This window comes from Drechmeria coniospora, chromosome 02, assembly GCF_001625195.1.
Source record: "Drechmeria coniospora strain ARSEF 6962 chromosome 02, whole genome shotgun sequence".
NCBI classification, from domain to species: Eukaryota; Fungi; Ascomycota; class Sordariomycetes; order Hypocreales; family Ophiocordycipitaceae; genus Drechmeria; species Drechmeria coniospora.
Window position 1 is genome coordinate 5325984 of NC_054390.1, and position 17965 is coordinate 5343948.

A 17965-nucleotide genomic window follows, 5' to 3' on the forward strand; every position below is an offset into this window, starting at 1 on the left:
TTGATGTATCTTCCTGGCCTTAAAAACAGGGGTAGTGACTTGTTCGGGGATAGGCGCTTTTTGCTCCCAAAGGAGCGAGTCCATAATAGGCACCCAAGTACAGTAGGTATGTACATTTAGTAGGTCCTCTAGTACTAGTTTAATGCCATGCGAGTACGGAGTACTTTCAAGTACTTCAATAGTTGTACAGAGTAATAAGTACAAGTACGGAGTACTGTAGCAATAGTTACAAGTACTTACTAGGTGCAGTACCTCCGTACGGAGCACCTAGTAGTCAAGCTACGATGACTGAGTATTACTAGGTACCTACCTAGTACGTATCTACCTACCTAGGTACCTAAGTACTAATATCGTGCATGTACAACTACGAGCATGCACTTGCTGGCTGCCAGGCTTCTAGCGGGGTTCGATGAGAACAGGCAATGGCATGGAACGATTTCTCGCCCTTTAGCGCTGTCAGTGTACATGCATGAACCCGCGACCACGCTTGCATTATTACCGGCAGGTACAATAACACGGCTCGCTCCGAACATAGTACTGTAAGTAATTACTTACTTGTTTACTTACATGCCTTGTATACATGTATATGTGCATGTACACCTACTGTACATGCACACCATCTAACTACCTACTGTACAGTGCCTACCTACCTTGGGTGCTAAGGTAGGTACTAACTTGGTACCTCTTGTGGAGCTATCTCGCGGTGCTGGCAGCCGTGACCAGCACGCCGTACTGTGCTCTGTAATTGCTCACCGTACGGGGTGTTACTGCCAGCAGATGTGCAAGGTAGTACCAACTTACTTATGGTATTCCGTAGCACGTATGACTTCATAATAACGTATCCATCGTACCTGGTACTAATCTGCGCCTACACTACAAATACACCTTGCACCTTGGTACCCAGTACTGAAGCAGAGGGCATCCATACCACTTCGTACTGTACTTGCTTACCCTGTACTTTGTGCACCATGATGCAAGTGGACGTGCTCGCGTGCCTGCACTTAGTAATTACCGAGTTGCCAACGTAAGTATCTTTCGTACCCATCTGGTACCAAACGTGTATTGTATTCGTCACGTTTGCTGCCATCCCTACCCGGCTCTGCTCTGCATCAGGCCGGTCGGCGTAAAAGGCCAAGGCCAGGGCATAGGACCTATCACCTACCAATGACTGGGCAGTAGGTAGTGCCGATACACCCCATGTGCACTCCATGCACAATGCAACATGACGAGGTGAAGCATCATCAGGCACATTGAAAACGACCTATATACGGTTGTACTACTCCTGTACGCATCCAAGTACATCGGATGGTGCCGTGAGCCGCTGTCGCGGTCGAACAACGTGGTGGCATCCTACTCGGCGATATTCGACTCTTCTTCCCCCCCATCTCGCAGGTCATATTCGAGGGCGTCGGGGTCGGTGCGAGACTCGGAAAGCGAATCTGAAAAAGTACGACATTCGCTGGCGAGCAGATAGCGGCACAGTTAGCGTACGGTCGATCAATGCATCATGGCGAACGAGCACGAGGCGTGAGGCGACGTTAGTGCGAGGTAGCCGCGCTTCAGCGAGTCATTCTGAACAGGTACCATTCTAGTGCCGCGAGTGCTGTGCTGTCAAATCACGGACTTGGCGAACGCTCGCAAGGCCAAGGTACGGCGGGCTTGATTGAAAATGATGCCGCCATGGATTGAGCACACCTTCGACAGAGATCGTCCGCATTGATCAAGCGCATTCGGCTTGCGCCCGTGAGGTGAAGGAAGGTGATGGACTACGAAGTGCAAACCTGAACAAGACCCAGATGTCATTGTGTACCTACCTTCATGCAGGCGATCTCCGTAAGCACTTTGATGCAACAGAGGAAAAAGGGGGTCCGCCCTGACTAGGGCTACAACGAATCAAGGATCGTGAGATGGGTTAGAATCAATCTATTGGTGTTCTTCTTGATGATGTTGTTGCCAACCACAAGGTGTCCTCTGGGCCTGCTTAAATAGGCGCAGATATGGACACCGCTACGTAACTAACTACCCGGACTTTAACCCCGTTACAGGCCTGTTGACGCGTCGGCGCGACACACTTTCTACGGCCCTAGAACTACATACTGGTGGCTTGTATTACTTACAAGCACGCCTGGCAGTATTACGTGCACAGGACGAACAAAGTCATGGCTCCTCTTGTGCAACAAACTGCATGTACATGTACTTTTCCGTGCTTGGCCGAAATCGCCGAGACGGGGCAGTCCCCTCCTCCTCGATGTACTTACATGTACAGCTGATCAGTCGTCCAGATACGAGTAGACGGTCGAGCTGTTATCGAGACGCGGGGGTGCGCAAACAATACGAAGCAAGACTCGTGCTCGCAGCCATTGTTTGGACGAGTAATCCGTAGTGCTCGGTTGTTTGTACGAGTATTAGTGCTCGGAACGGAAGCAGCGGAAATGCATGGCACCACTTGCGGAGTACTCCGTATTATTAGTGCATGCGCATTTGCACGGCGCTGTGCTTTGAGCCGTGCACCGATGGCATTGTTCACTGTATGGTAGTTGACGTGCAAGTACCTGTGCATGAATGCTCCCGTCTACGGTACGTGTTTGCTTGCCACTTCAGTGCCACCTGCACAGATGATGCCTTCACGTATCTGTAGCGCCGTTCTTACCAGCGGCGATACTCTGAATAGTACCTGCGTGTAGGGGGTCCAGCAAGCTACCTAGTACAAACAGGTGTTGTAATGGTTCCAAACGAGGCACTATAGCGTCTTGAGGGGAGCCCGCGTTCACTATTACTAATTGGATACAAGCAGTCCGTAGTGATTCAGTACCGCGTCCTCCAGTACAGTGCAATTATAGGCGTACCTGCACTTACGGAGTACTCGTCAGACCCGTTCAAGCAATTCTGTAATTACAAGTGACACTGCACCGTACAGCAGCACCTGTACCTAGACTTCAAAGTACTTACTCCGTACACGTGCAGACTAATACATGGGATACTCCACCGAAAATTCAACCTGTACCCAGCAGATCGACGGCACATGCAGAGTACAACGTAAGTACAGTACAACTAAGAATTTGTGCTCCGTACAGCACGTGTGCAACCAAGTACTCCATAGGTACCTATGTGTTCTGCTGCCCGAACGGAGTAAATGTACACGAACACCTATAAGCACCGAGCATGGCTGTTTACTATTACTTGCAAGCATTATTGCTCCATGGATTCCGACCCGTCCTGGGGTGTCCGATCGCGCTCCACCAAGCCGACCAGCCCTATGACTCGTCGACAACATGCCCGTCTGTCCACCGGACAACTTCAACTACATACTTACAACTACGTACGCCTACGCTCTACACCTACACATCTCGTACTTGCAGTGAGTGTGCTGTTGCGCCCCTTTGTATTGCTCTGCCAGAACTCAGGCATTCGTGTATGACACTACTATACTATCCCAGTACGACCACGTGCGGAACACAAAGTCGAAAAATGCAAGTAACGAGCCCAACCCAACCCCCCCCCTCGAAAGGTACAAGTCAGTCTATCCTACAAAGTACTCGTGCCCATTCGTCGTATCTCATCGTATCTGCTAGCCGGTCAGCCTTCGGCCCGCCCACGTGGTAGCGATCTCGTTGTCCCTAGCTGCAGCTGCTCGTCGATGTAGCCGCGCCGTGTTGCGGTATCTGCTCGTACTCGTATTGGACGCTTCGTGCGTGATCGATCGTCTACAGCCATCATTCTCCGTGCTCCGAAATTCCTCCTACCGACGTTCTTTTTGATGAAGCGGGCGGGGGGGGGGGGGAACTGGCGTCGTTGATTACATCGGCGTCACCAATCATGCAACGCTCTTTTCTTCTACGCTTGCTTGAAATTGCCACCGCCCTTGAGCACTTCCTACCCGCCCTCGTAGGAGCGCTTGAAATATTCGGTGCCCGACAATGAGTTCAACAAGGTGTGCACTTGCACCAAAGTACCTACGCGTTGCGTTAAAGCGTGTTAGCCTGTCGTTTGGTCCCTCGAAAAGCAGCAAACCAAGCGGCAAAATGCATCAACGTGCTAGCGTTTATGCCGCCCATTCTTGAGTCAATCAATCATTTCTTGTGAAAAAGACTCTTCCACGAACCGGCAGCCTGCCTCTGCCAGCCAATAGGAGCGATGGCAAGTCTGTATACCATGTCCGCCGATGACCACCTTCACCCTCACCCTCTTCTCTTATTAGTCCTGCTTTCCTCCCTCCCGTCGGCGAACACTTCCTCTTCCTTCCTTCGTCCTCGTTTGATTTATTCATTCCTTCTGTTTCAACCTCTGTTCGAAGAGGACCGAGTGCCTTCCTTCCTTCCTTCCTTCCTCCTTTCGTTCCTTCTTTCTTCTCACCGTAGACAGATTGGACATCATGGTCGGCATCACCACCTACGGCACAGCCGCTCTGGCTGCTGCCGGCACCGCCTTTGGTAGGAAATACGCCGTCGCCGAAAATTATGATCACACCAACTTTTACGACAAGTTCGATTTCATCACCGTTCGTTTCCCATGCCCCAAACCTCCCGTGGCATCGTGATGAAGCCGAAAACTGACGGGGGAGTCTCATGTAGAAACCGGCTTCCGCCAAGGGACACACCGACCTTCGGAGCCTGCCGAATGCTCTTGACCTCGGAATAACCAACCTCCGCAACGGAGAAATCTACTTAGGCGTCGATCACAACACTACTCTGCCCGATGCCCCAGAGATGCACCCTTACGCGGGCTCGTCTGGCCTCGGGGGCGGCCGCACGAGTTTCCGCGTCGAATCCAAGGCTGCCTACAAGAAGGGCCTCATCGTTGCCCGCTTTAGCCACATCCCCCCGGCCGTCTGCGGTTCCCGCCCAGGATTGTAAGCCTTTCCCTTCCCTCGCCATCCATCCCCTCCTTCCCCTGTGTTCTAACCATGCCCCTCCCAGCTTGACGCTCGGTCAGAGCGGTAAATGGCCCAACACCGGTGAAATCAACATGCTCCAGGGCTGGAACGACAGCCCGACCAACAAACCGTCCATTCACGTCGGTAAGGAATCGAAATTTGGCAAATGCGTCCTGGACGGCTACGACCAGGCCGCTTTCCCGTCCTCAGCCACGAACTGCGACAATTCGTATTTTGACCCTCCTCGGCAGTGGAGGAATCAGGGCTGCATTTCGGAAGAAGTCAGCAACGGCATCTGGAACTCCCCAGATGGCGGCATCCGTATGATTCCCATTGTCCGCCCCCAGGCCTCCTATGAAGAGTGGCTAACCATGATGACAGAGGCCTTGGAGTGGAACGAGGACTTCATCAAGATCTACTCTTGGCCGTTCACGTTGGCGCCGAAGAACATTGACCAAGATGAGCCGGACACGTCGTCTTGGGGCAGTCCGTCGGTCCACCTGAAAAAGTCTCACTGCGACATTGAGAGTCATTTCGGCGAGCAGAAGATGGTCTTCTACCTCTCTTTCTGCGGCAGCCCCACTGGCGAGAATTTCTTCTGGGATGATTTTCCGGGCAAGGATGCCGTCTCGTGCAAGGTGAAGACGGGCGAGTCCACCTGCATCGACTACGTCAACAGGCACCCCGAGGCTTTCAAGGAGTCCTACTTCAAGATTAAAGACATTCGGTACTTTGAGGAGAAGGAGGTGACTTCGTCGTCGAGCACGTCCATGGTCTCTACCCCGTCGTCGTCCATCCCATCGTCGTCCGCCACCTTGCCGTCCACCAACTCATCGTCCATCGCCACGACATCCGATCCCTTGGGGCCGACAATTGACCTACCGGCCATGGTGACGCCAACTACCACCGCGACATCCGATCCATTGGGGCCGACAATTGACTTGCCGGCCGTGGTGACGCCATCCACCACCGCGACATCCGATCCCTTGGGGCCGACGATTGACCTACCAGCCATGGTGCCGCCGTCCAACGCCTCGTCGTCCATCACCTCGCCGTCCACAGCCTCGCCACCCACCACCTCGCCCGACGAGTCGCTCCCCTTCGAGTTTTCCGGCAACTTTAACCCAGAAACCAAGACCCCCGAATCCAAGGATGGAAGCACCCCTGGCTCGACCAAGGACGAGGACGAGCCGCTCCCCTTCGAGTTTTCCGGCAACTTTAACCCAGAAACCAAGACCCCCGAATCCAAGGATGGAAGCACCCCTGGCTCGACCAAGGACGAGGACGAGCCGCTCCCCTTCGAGTTTTCCGGCAACTTTAACCCAGAAGCCAAGACCCCCGAATCCAAGGACGGAAGCACCCCTGGCTCGACCGAGGACGAGGACGAGCCGCTCCCCTTCGAGTTTTCCGGCAACTTTAACTCAGAAGCCAAGACCCCCGAATCCAAGGACAGAAGCACCCCTGGCTCGACCAAGGACGAGGACGAGCCGCTCCCCTTTAAGTTTTCTGGCAATTTTGACCCAGTAGTCACGATCCCCGATTCCGGGTACGAAGTCCCTAGCTCGAGCGCCGAACCTTCGGTAACTCCAGAGAGCGCCTCTTCCTCCAGCTCGACCGTCGGACCGAGTGAGACCACCGACAGCTTTAACCCAGAAGTGACCATGACCGAATTCACAGCCGAACCAAGTGAGACTACCGCCAGCCTTAGCCCTGAAGTTACCATCACCGAATCCATGGACGGAGGCATTCCTAGCTCGACCGCCGAACCCTTGGAAACTACAGAGAGCTCTGCTTCCTCCAGCTCGACCATCGCACTGAGTGAGACCTCTAGCAGCTTCGGCCCAGAGGTTACCATCTCCGAATCCATGGGCGAAAGTATCCCTAGCTCTACCGCCGAACCTTCAGCGACTCCGGAAGATGCTGCTTCCTCCAGCTCGACCGTTGAACCCACCCGGCAGGTGAAGGGAACCCACTACAGCTCGGGTTTCAAACCTACTGGATCCGTGAGCGGAAGTGTCTCCAGTTCGGCCGTCCAAACTGGCAGGTACACGAACGGAACCACCACAAGCGGCAACTCTCATGGAGCTTTCACGTCTGGCATCACGCCCGCACCGGTCCCCATGACGGCTTCTACCGTCTACAAGACGGATGTCTACGTCGTCACCGACTGCCCCAAGACGGTCACTAAATGCCCTGCCAACGGCTACACAACCACCGTCATCATGGCCTTGTACACGACCCTCTGCCCCGTCAGCCCCGTGGACGTGCCTACGCCGGTTTCGCCGGTTTCACCCAGTGCCAAGACGGCGACGGCCAAGATTTCAAAGGTGTACACCATAACGAAGTGCCCTCCCTCGGTGCCAAACTGCCCGATCGGCAGGGTCGTTACCGAGAATTGTCCCGGATGCGCCGCCGCAACGCCTTCGGCCCATCCTGAGCCTGCGCCGTTCAACGTTCATGTCGGACCGGAGCTGCCCAGCAACGACAACAACCATCACGTCCCGGCCGATAAGAACGACAACGTCGTCGATAAGGGTGACTTTACAGACACTGAAATCGACGACGACGACTTCCCGCCCCAGGACGGAACCGTTGCCCCGCCTCCGCCGGCGAGCTGCGATGGTGTTGGGTGCCGAAGCAACGGCAACGACAGCGTCCCCGTCGAGGCTTGCTCGGGCAAGAGCTGCCGTCCCAACATTGTCAGCGGCGCGGGCCAAGTCGCCGTCAACGCCGTCCTGGCTCTCGTCGGTGCTGCTGTCGTCATGCTTCTGTAAAAATTTTCGGCACCGCTTGCGGAGTTCCGACCTTGTTGGCCTTTGTCGCCATCACCCCTCTCGTCCGGCTTCTTCTCGGTTCCGTTCTGATCATTCTTTCTCTCGGCCGAGCAGGACATTCCGTCGCCGTATGGAGAATTCCCCATTCTTTGTTTGTTATTGTATTACTATCCGGTCGTCGGCCCGTCAATCCGATGATTGAGCCGGATTGGGGTGATGGCGAGAGAATGATGGTGGTGAGTGCCGCAGTAGAGGCAAAACGGAGTAGGTGTAGCGCCCTATTTCCCCTGTTGACCGGTTGGAACTACAACGAGCACTTGCCCTGTAATACCCAGTGCGGGTTGGACCAGCCAGCTCACCACGGGGCATAATTTTATTTTAATGTATATAAAAGTATAGAGTAAATTTTCAGCATAATTGCACTACTTATTAAGTATGGCAGATAACCCTCCAAGTATAAACATGTCCGTGATGGTAAGAGCCTGTTGTAACTTGTGCGAGCCACACCTCTGGCACCAAGACGTACCCATGTCTCCTACCAACGAGTGCAGGTAAAAGGACGGAGTAAGTACATCGTATATTAATGGCACCACCAGTACGATTCATCTGACGAAATGGTCCCTACGCAATCTTCGCCGGCAGGCCATCATTCAGGAGATGCTCTAGCAGCGGAGCAGCCGCGATAATCCCCTCTGCAGTGGAATTACTTGCGTGTACCATCGACAGCGGACAGTATTGCTTGCCAGGACGAGAAAGGCAACAATGGCATGACCCCAAGGGTTTGCGGCAACCTACCTGTGGAGAGGTCGGAGACGGTGATGAGTGAACGCTGTCATGTTGTGACGCTGCATGGATGGGAATCAAAACGACATCCGACCATCCTGTTGGGTACAGCGTTCAATGTGGCTACGGTGGCCTTGCTTTGGTTTGAACAACGAGGAGGCGAAAAATTCGCACGACATCATTGACGTCGGGGTTCCAGGACAGATGGCAATGATGGCGCGGTGACATGCAAATACGGGGAACCAGGTATTAATTACAGTGCACTTTGGTGCACGCATGTTATCAAGACGTGTTAGTACGGAGTACAATATGCTAATATATGGTAATTCGTGCAGCACCCCAGCAAGTATTGCTACTCCCAAGTACTTGTATGTACAAGTAGTATTACTACTTCAAGTACTTGCTTGTATGTGCAGTATAAGCATACTCCATGTTCAGGACTCATGTACAGTACTCAAGATATTGTACAGTACATGTACTCCTTACGGAAAACAGGTATTACATGTCAGTACTTAGATACTAATTCATAATGCAAGTACAATCATGAAACGGAATTACTGCCAAGGACTAAATTTACATATCAATATACTTCCGTACTGTACATGTACATGTTCGGAGTGCAGGGCCTTCCTTGCCTTGGAATTTGGAACAAATGGAGGGCTGCAGATATTGCAAGGCATCACGGAACGTAGTGCCTCGCACGTCCGTCGGCTGAAACATAAATGTCAAGTCACAAAATTCAGGGGACACTGCTGACCGTAGGTATGTCTGTACCGTCTGCCGCGGGGGTATTAATGCTCCAGGAGTGCCAGTATTTTGGCAATTGCAGTGCATCACAAGTACTTCAGTGTACTGTAAGTACATGTACTCTGGAATACAGTACTCCGTACTTGCGTGTGCACATGTGCCACTTGTAAGCGTACTTGTACCTTCAGTGCCTCCAGTGCATTCCTACCAACAGGTACGGAGTATTACTAGGTACTTGTAGTAGCATGTAATAATTATTAATACTCAGAGTATTCCGTACGGATACTCCGTAATTACCAACTGTCTACATGCTGCTGTACAGTATTACAGTATGCGGCGGCTCGGGATATGTTTGGGAGTCGTAATACTACAAGGCTCTTATACTGTAAGTACAGGTACTGGTTGTCTTACACTTGTAAGTACTCTATACACAAGAACAGTACGTGTACTTGAGTGTACTGTACATGTACAACATACTTATGCAAGTGCACAAGCAGTATTACTCCGTACGGAGTACAAGTACTCAGTACCAATCCCCGCCCCACAGTGCCCGCGTCAGACAAGCAGAGCTCCAGCGGCACGGCAAGAAGCCTTTGTTTACTTTCGACCTCTCTGACCCCTGCTCCCGCACCGCTCCTCTCCACGCTTTTCCGCACGCCGAGCCAACTTTCTGCACCACCCAAGTGCTCGCCGGCTCTTGCATCACGAGACGTCGACACCCTTTGCACGCCATTGCGAACGCGTAGTCTACCGTCCATGCTCATTGCCTTGCTTGCCTAAAAGGTCGGCACGCGTTCGTCCAACGGCAAGCCTCGCTCGCCTCGCCTCCTCGACAAGCCTCGCCCCCTCTCTCCTCCTGCTTGAGCTCGCGTCCGGCGCGTGAGATGAGCCATGGCCATGGAGGCCGACACCGCCAGCAGGTATCGTTCGCGCATCCTTAGAGAAATGAACGCAAACCGTGCCAACCCCTTCAACTCCCCTCCCTCCTCGACCGGTTCCCACGGCACCGTGAGCCCGACCATGTCCTCCGTCTTCTCCGACCCCGAGGGCGAGTCGACGCGCAGGCTCAACAACGACATGGCGAGAATTACGGCGCCCCGCAAGCTCCCCATCAACTGGGAGGCCGCTCACCGCAAGTGGCCCGAGTTCTTCTCTCTGCCTCCCCGCGACGCCGTCGACGCGAGACCTCCGGGCTCCAAGGAGAACAGGCCGCCGCCGGCCTTGGCCGACGATTCCACCCAAGACGCCTGGCAAGTCTCGAGGAAGAAGCGTGCGGACATGCAGCCGCGTGTCGACAACGAATCGGATATCTCCTCCATTTTCGACAAGTCGCCCCTGGCCCCCGCCGCCGTGGCTCCTTCCAAGAGCGCGCCGAATCCTAGCCCCCTCTCCCGGCTACGCAGCCGAGCCTCGGATTTCAACCAAAGGCATTCTGCCGCCGCCGCCCTGCATCCCCATCCTCCTCCGCGCCGTGACTCGGCCGTCGGTGAGGACGCCGACCAGAGGGAACGCCGGCGCGACGGCGGCTCTCCTCTCCTCTCTTCGGCCAAGTCCAGCTTGACGGCCGTTCCTTCGTCGCCCGAATCCGTCAACAACCTCGGTCAAAATGTGTCCCATGTTCGCTCCTTCTTCATGCCCGACGTCTCCCACCTCGGTGACTTCGTGACCGGAACCCTCAAGTTTAGCGGCTCCATGAAGAATGGCGTGCCCATCTTTGTCAAGCATGGCAGGGTGCACGACCGGCAAGAGAGGCCCTCCGCCGGCGCCCACGCCGAGGTGGACGCCATCGAGGTGCCGCGGGACGAGGAGAAAATCTTCGTATCGATGGATATGATTCGCGATGAGATCCTCTCCCTCCAGGAGCATCACGACAAGGTGCAGGAGTACGCCGAGAATCTTCAGCAGCAAGTCGAGAGGCTCGAGGCAAAGTTGAGGTCATCCAAGTATGCCGATGGTCACCAGTCGGATGGCCAGCTCGTGGCCCGGAAGAACCGTAAGCCACCGCCTGCCCGCCGTCGCCTCTTCTGCCACCGCTGACACGCTCCTGCAGAGTTGGAAACGGAAGTCGCAACGTTGCAGACCCGTCTGGAGGAGGCCACCCGCAAGTGCAGCGATAAGGACTTCCACAACATGTCACTGATCCACGAGCGAGACCGCGCCGTCGGCAGACTGCAGAGCGCCTGCGACGACATCAGCAAGCTCACCCGCAAGTTGAGCGTGAAGGAGAAGGAACTGGAGTCTTCGCATAAGCAGCTCGAGACGACGGATCAGATGCGACACGACAACGACACCCTTCGCCGGGATCTCATTTCCCTCCAGCACGGTCGGGAGGCGTTGGAGCGCGAAAACGCCTCTCTCCGCGTCGACAACGAAGAGCTGCAGAGGAAGCAGCGGGAGCTTCACGCCGAAATCGATCGCCTGCGTTCCGACATCAGCAGCCTCCGGCACGCCGGCGACTCCCTCGCCGACCGAAGCAGAGCTCCCCGGCCGAGCAACCCATCTCTCGAGGCGGAGAACGAAGACTTGCGCGAGAACCTTGACGGGGTCCAGCACGAGCTCGACGCCGCTCGCGAGGATGTCGAGACATTGCGACGCCGGGTCGAGACCATGACCCAGGAGAGGACAACTCTCCAGGAGGACAACGAAAGTCTCGTCCGCCACAACGACAAGTATTTCAGCGAGAACAAGATACTCCGGCGCGAAAACTCGGGGTTTGAGCGCAGCATGCACGACCTCCATGATGAGAACGTGAAGATCAAGGCCGAGTGTGACGCCCTGAAGCAGCAGCTGGGTCACTGCCGGCCCCTACCAAAGGAAGATGTGTCCGCCCGCCTGGATGACGAAGTGGAGGAGAACATGACGTCGGCATTCTTCGTGCCGGACATCACCATCAACACGAACGAGTCTGGCCCCGAGGTCACCGACACGAAGGACATGCCTGCACCCTCGGAGCTCGAGATCGATCTCACCTCCCAAAGCTACAAGATGACGGCTGCCCGCAACGATTCGGAGCAGGAGACACGGGACACGACGAAGCCGACGCAGTCAATGACCAAGAAACAGGCCAAGATGACCAGTCAAGCAATTCATGGCCAGAAGGTTTCATTTTCCATTCCTGAAAAGTCCGATGCGAGCGACAGAAACGTCGCAAACCGAGGAAGCAAGCGGCGGAGCCGTGCCGGCGCCCAGCAGGGTCACGGAGGGTCCGTCGTACACCTTTTCCAAGAATGGGACGACACGACTGGCATTCAGTCTGTCGAAAATACGACGCAGGACCAGGTCATCTCCCTGAACCTCTCGCTCAAGGATGAACGCCAGTCGCAGGCACGAGACGCGATGAAACAGAGTCGGAAGAAGCATGCACCGTCATCTTCTCGACCCGCTACCAAGGTCCGCTTGGAGGCTCAGCCGAGCACAGATGCCAGCAAGGGTCTACTGGACAGGGACACTTGCCCTGCACTGTCGGACGATGCACGGCAGATCCTGGATGTCCTGTGCAAGCATAGCTGCCAAAACTGCATTGTATGCACTCGCATCACCTCCCACCGCGGCGTCGTCGCTTCCTCCGATGTTGCCTCGGGGAAGAAGCGGGTTCTGGTCCCTCGTCCCGTCCCTGTCAGCGATCGCGACGTCTCCGCCGAAGACGCCACTGTCCGGCCTTCGCAGTCACCCGGCCACGCCCTCGCACTGGTCATTAAGGGTCTCGAGGACGAGTCACGCCACATACAGCTCGAGTTGTCACGCGTGCAGGCAGAGTACAACGGTAGTGATAAGTCCCTCGGCCGACGCGAGAGGCTCAAGCTCGCCGACGGCATCCGCACCCTTCTGAAGCGTCTTGAGGTCAAGAATGATCAGATATACAGCTTGTACGATGTTCTCGAGGGTCAAAAGGCCGCGGGCCAGGCCATGAGCGAAGAGGAGATTGAGGTGACGGTGCTCAACATCACGGGCATGACGGTCCGGGATGTGACGAGCAGGAGCGAGAATGCTTCCTGGGACGGCATCCAAGATGTTGTCTGAGCGCACCATTTCCCCTCTGCATGATATAAATGGATCGGACCGGAGCAGAGCGGGCTTTCGCAAAAGATGCCACTCATGACGATGGCGACTTGGCGTATTTTATACGGCATCTGTCTGGTGTTTTGCTTCATTCATCTGCCAGGGACCGCCAGGGTGAGCGAGGCGGGTTTAAATTGCTTCACGGCGACACCAACTGTAGTCTGCCTGCCCGGGGAATGAGCGTGCTTTGGCTAATTGGGCGGAGTTTGCATCTGGAACGGAGTTGGCGAATGGGAGGGTCGCATCAGTTTTCCTTACTGGCGTGCGACTGTTTTGTTGTTGGATTCATGTGTATTATTCTAGGCTAACAAAGCCTCACACGTTGGATCTTGGCGCAACGATCAACGAGAATGAATGATGAGAAATGTGCCGGCAATTTGTAGGCGCCGCGTGATACCGGAACCATAGCGATATGAACAAGTGACGAGAACAGAAAATAGGTATCCTTGATGGTAGGTGTCTGACCAGGTCTTGGGGTCTTGACATTACTCCTCGTCCTCGCCCTCATCGTCTTCCTCGTCCTCGTCCTCGTCGTCCTCCATTTCCATCTCGTCTTCGCTCTCGCCATCACCATCCAGCTCCGCCCTCTCCTCTTCCCTCCTCTTCGCCTCGTCCTCCTTCCTCGCTTCCTCGAGCACCTTGACCCTCTCCTCCCTCGCCTTGCGCTGGCCGACGACGTATGCACCGAGCGGTGTCTTGGCGATGTCAAAACCTTTGAGGAAGGCATCTACCTGAGTGCGGTCCCTCGGCGCAAAGTCGACCTTGGCCCGGCGCTCCTCGATGAACTTTCCGTTCATCTCGAGCTTCTGGACGAGAAGGACGAGCTGGGTGGTGAACTTGGCGTTCTTGTTCCCTTGGCTCTTGGACCGAGACTGCTTGAGCCAGCGCTTGAGCTGGATGATGATGGGCAAGGCCAGCTCGGGGAAGGCGATGGAGGTGCTCCAGAGGAGCATGTACTCGCTCATGAGCTCGATGACCTGCTCGCCGACGCCGTCCTGGTAGACGCGAGTGCGAAGGTACGACTTCGGGGCCTTGTAGGCGACGGAAAAGTCAAAGGCCTTGAGTGTCGTGCCCTTGGGCGGTTTCTTCATCTCGGCCGACGAGAGGACCTCGAGCAAAGACGAGGCCAAGGGAATGTACGTGTCGGTCGCACGGGAAATGCGGAGCAGGGAGCGGATGAGGTGGAAGCGTAGAGGGAAGTACACGGACGTGGGGATGAGCCGCAGGGCGCCAAGGGTGACCTGGACGAGGGGATATATGAGCAGCTTGAGCTGGCTCTCCTTTCCAGCCTCGGCCTCCTTGAGCGGGCTGCAGTGCTCGGCAAGGACGCAGGACCAAAAGTCGAGCGAGTGGGTGAACTGCCAGTTGTAGACCATGCGGAACGAATCGTCCTTGTTGTTGACGATGCTGTTGCGTAAATGGATCGCCTGTTGGCGGATGAAACTAAAGGCCGTCGTGTAGCCAACGGTGGGGTCGATGCCCCAGAGCTCGGCGGCAGAATTCTTCATCAGGTTGATGCCCTTGATGGTGTTGTGGTTGGTGACCCGGCAGCCTTGGACGAGACCTTGATAGGAGGCCTTGAGGACGGTCTCGCGTATGCCCTTGTCGCCAATGACGACAAGTCTCCGGAGGACGAGGAAGGCGGTGATCCGCGTCGTCTCGGAGCTTGCCGGCTGGGCCCAGAAGTTCACAACCGACTTGGCCAGGGCCTTGATCAGCTTCTTGAAGGAGAGCAGGTAGGGTAGGATGGGTGTGAGGGCAGAGAGCGTCAGCTTGAGCGTCTGGTCGTCCGAGAGCGTTCCGAGGAGATGCATGACGGATGAGGTGTACGACTTGAGGAGCAGAGACAGCGTCCGGAATTTCTTGGTCTCGGTCGGCACATAGACCTTGCCGGCGGCCGACTCCTTTATGGGGAGATGATGGCTCACGATGACGGGAATCTCCTTGAGCGCGAGGACGACGACGTCGTTGAAGACTTCCGGGCTGTTGATGGTCCAGCGCATCGACGTCTCGTTGTCCTCGTCGGCCTCGTTCAAGTGGGCGGCGACGCGGAAAGCGAGCACGACCTGTCTGGCGGCGCGAAGAGATTTCGTCTGAGCCATCGATTCCTTCCACGACGCAACGGTCGCCCGGGTTAACTCTTTGCTCTGCGATGGCTCCTCTTCCTCCTCCTCGGCGGATTTGCTCTTCTTTCGTTTCTTCTTCGGCTGCTCGTCGTCCGACGCATGTTCGCTAAGCTCGTCGACTTCGGCCAGATCGGTGTTGTCATCGAAATCCAAGGCCTCAGGGTCATTCTCCTTCAAGAATTTGTAAAAGTCGGGGTCCTTCTCGGCGAGATTGTCCATGGTCTCCTTGCTCATGCCGTGTTCGTCGTCGGTTCCGTCCTCGCTGTCGCTCTCGGCCGGCTGCTCACCAAGCGACATGTTCATATCGCTATCGCTGGCATCGCTCGCCTCGGCGTCTCCCTCGGACTTGGACAGAGACTTGGCTTGGGATTTGGTACGCTTCCGCTTGCCGAGCTTTCCAGCATCGGCCTTGCTATCAATGATTTCGTCGAAGCCGCCGTGGAAGAAGTCGTCGACGCTCATCTCAGTGACCTTCTTACCCTTGACGGCCACAGGTTTCTTGGGCTCGCCATCCTCGGCACCCTCGTTTGACCCTTTGAAAAACTCAGCATCCTTGGTGCGCTTCGCCTTTTTCTTGTCTTGCAGCTGGCGTCGCTGCTTGATCTTGGCATTGGCCTTTCGCTTGTCGAGAACACCAGTAAGGTGCCTCTTTTCGAATTTTTTCGTCGCCTTGAGGTTCTTCTTGGAGGGAGCCATGGCGGCGACTTTGACACCGCGATGGGTGGTGACAATAAACGGTCGAGGGCACGCGCGGTTGCGGTTGAGCCTTGTTCGTGATTGATGGACAGACAGGGACGGCAACTGGACGGCCACTGGTTGCACTGATGCCAAAAATTTTCGAAGCAATCGGGTTGATTTGCTGGTTATCGATAAGCATTGGATAGTGGGCATTATAGTACTAGTGTAATACTCCGTACTCCGTACGTATACTGAAGATGATGGGCGAAAATGGTAGGCGGTGAGATTGGTGGGGAAAGGCTGGGCCTGGCGTCACCTTTGCGTCCCCCCGCCCTCTGGTGTTCCAAGGCGTACATGTACTGTATGTACAGTATAACAGTACTGTACATACTTGCTTGTAAATTTAATTAAGCAAGTACAGTACAAGTAAGTAAGTACATAGTAATAAGCATACTTAATTACTGTACGTAGCTGGGATTGTATTATTACTGTAGTCGTTCCAAGGTAACGCGGAGTACGGAGTACTGGATGTACTTGCATGTGCATGTGTGTAGATGAGGCCAACTACACCTACACATGATATGGTCAAGGTGCCTCCCTACCTCCATTTCGTCGGCCCCAGATCCGTGCAGCATCTCGACTAGGCTCCATGATGCACAGACAAGCCTATGCGCCTACGCCGCATAGCTACGTTCCTAGTTCGAGCCTCTCGGCAACCATCAACCTCGACGAGGCAAGCAGGGTCCCTCTGCCGGCAAATGGCCGATGCGACCTTCGCTGACCCCCCTCGGCAGGAAGTCAAGCTCACCAACTCGCGGGCCGAACGCGACTTGCAAGACTCACTTGCAGAATTGTTCAGCATCATCGTCACCCTCGATGAGCTGGAGAAGGCCTTCCTCAAAGATGCCATCCCGGAGGCCGAGTACACGGAGATCTGCGAGCGCTCGCTGCGGCAGTACAAAGCGTTGCTCGCCGATGAGACGATCGCACGCGAGTTCCGTGGTCTCGAAGAGTTCAAGTCCAGCTGGGATGTAGGCAGCGTTTTCTCATCATCCAGCTTCCCTTCCCGCTGACAATCCCAGCTTGAGGCTCCCCGGGCCACCGAACGGCTCCGTGTCGGGATGCCATCGACGACGGTAACGGCCTCGTCCTCGTCGACGGCGCCGGCCCCTTCGACCACCAACAATACGAGCGGAGTTCTCATCCTCGAAGCGACCCAAGAGTTCATCACCTTTCTCGACGCCGTCAAGCTTGGCATGCTCTCCAAGGACCAGCTGCACCCGCTCCTCTCGGACGTTATCCAGTCGGTCAACCGCGTCACCGACGTCGATTTCGACCACCGGGGCAAAATCGTCCAATGGCTCATCACTCTGAATCAGATGAAAGCGACGGAGGAGCTGAGCGAACAACAAGCGAGGGAGCTGGAGCTGGATATCCAACAGGCATACCAAGGCTTCCGTCGAACCCTGACGTGAGTTGCCGGACAAACGTGGACCGATGTTGGTTGACAAGACATCACGTCGCGTTCATGTACTCCGGTCGCCTCCGCGCTACTTGGCTCGAGCTAGCATTGGCAATTCTTCACTCCAGCTGCTGCTCTATCTCCCCTTCACCCCTGTCATATTGTTCCAGCCAAGCTTACGCTTGGGAACAATTGAATGCAGCGCCGTATTAGGAAGGCATCTCTAGGAAGGTCTTCCCGCCAACGGTTTGCGAGAAGGGACCCGTCTGTCATGATGCAGGACTTGAACTCGACGCCAAGCCGGTTATTTTTTTCAGTATTGAACAACAGAGCGAGGGGTTCAACCACAAGCCCAAGTTCTCCAGAGGTAGGATCCTACATCTACATGCCGCACGCAGTGACCGTTCTTCCTGCACAAGGCTACAATGGCCTACGACACCTTGAACCCTCGAGGAAGTTTGTA

General features: G+C 55.2%; 4 protein-coding genes across 4 annotated transcripts; 3 read left to right on the forward strand and 1 right to left on the reverse strand.

Annotated features, from left to right (window-relative positions):
* Nucleotides 1–4372: 4372 nt before the first annotated feature.
* Nucleotides 4373–7647, forward strand: DCS_04547 (uncharacterized protein; the record flags this gene model as incomplete). Its single annotated transcript, XM_040801855.1, has 3 exons — nt 4373–4498; nt 4572–4849; nt 4917–7647. 3 exons carry the CDS (start codon nt 4373–4375, stop codon nt 7645–7647), a joined length of 3135 nt encoding a protein of 1044 aa, XP_040656888.1.
* Nucleotides 7648–10122: 2475 nt separating this feature from the next.
* On the forward strand, nt 10123–13197 carry DCS_04548 (uncharacterized protein; the record flags this gene model as incomplete). Its single annotated transcript, XM_040801856.1, has 2 exons — nt 10123–11154; nt 11257–13197. 2 exons carry the CDS (start codon nt 10123–10125, stop codon nt 13195–13197), a joined length of 2973 nt encoding a protein of 990 aa, XP_040656889.1.
* A 524-nt stretch (nt 13198–13721) lies between these two features.
* On the reverse strand, nt 13722–16058 carry DCS_04549 (ribosome assembly protein Noc2; the record flags this gene model as incomplete). Its single annotated transcript, XM_040801857.1, has 1 exon — nt 13722–16058. One exon carries the CDS (start codon nt 16056–16058, stop codon nt 13722–13724), a length of 2337 nt encoding a protein of 778 aa, XP_040656890.1.
* A 631-nt stretch (nt 16059–16689) lies between these two features.
* Nucleotides 16690–17515, forward strand: DCS_04550 (uncharacterized protein; the record flags this gene model as incomplete). Its single annotated transcript, XM_040801858.1, has 3 exons — nt 16690–16782; nt 16835–17071; nt 17123–17515. 3 exons carry the CDS (start codon nt 16690–16692, stop codon nt 17513–17515), a joined length of 723 nt encoding a protein of 240 aa, XP_040656891.1.
* Nucleotides 17516–17965: the final 450 nt, after the last annotated feature.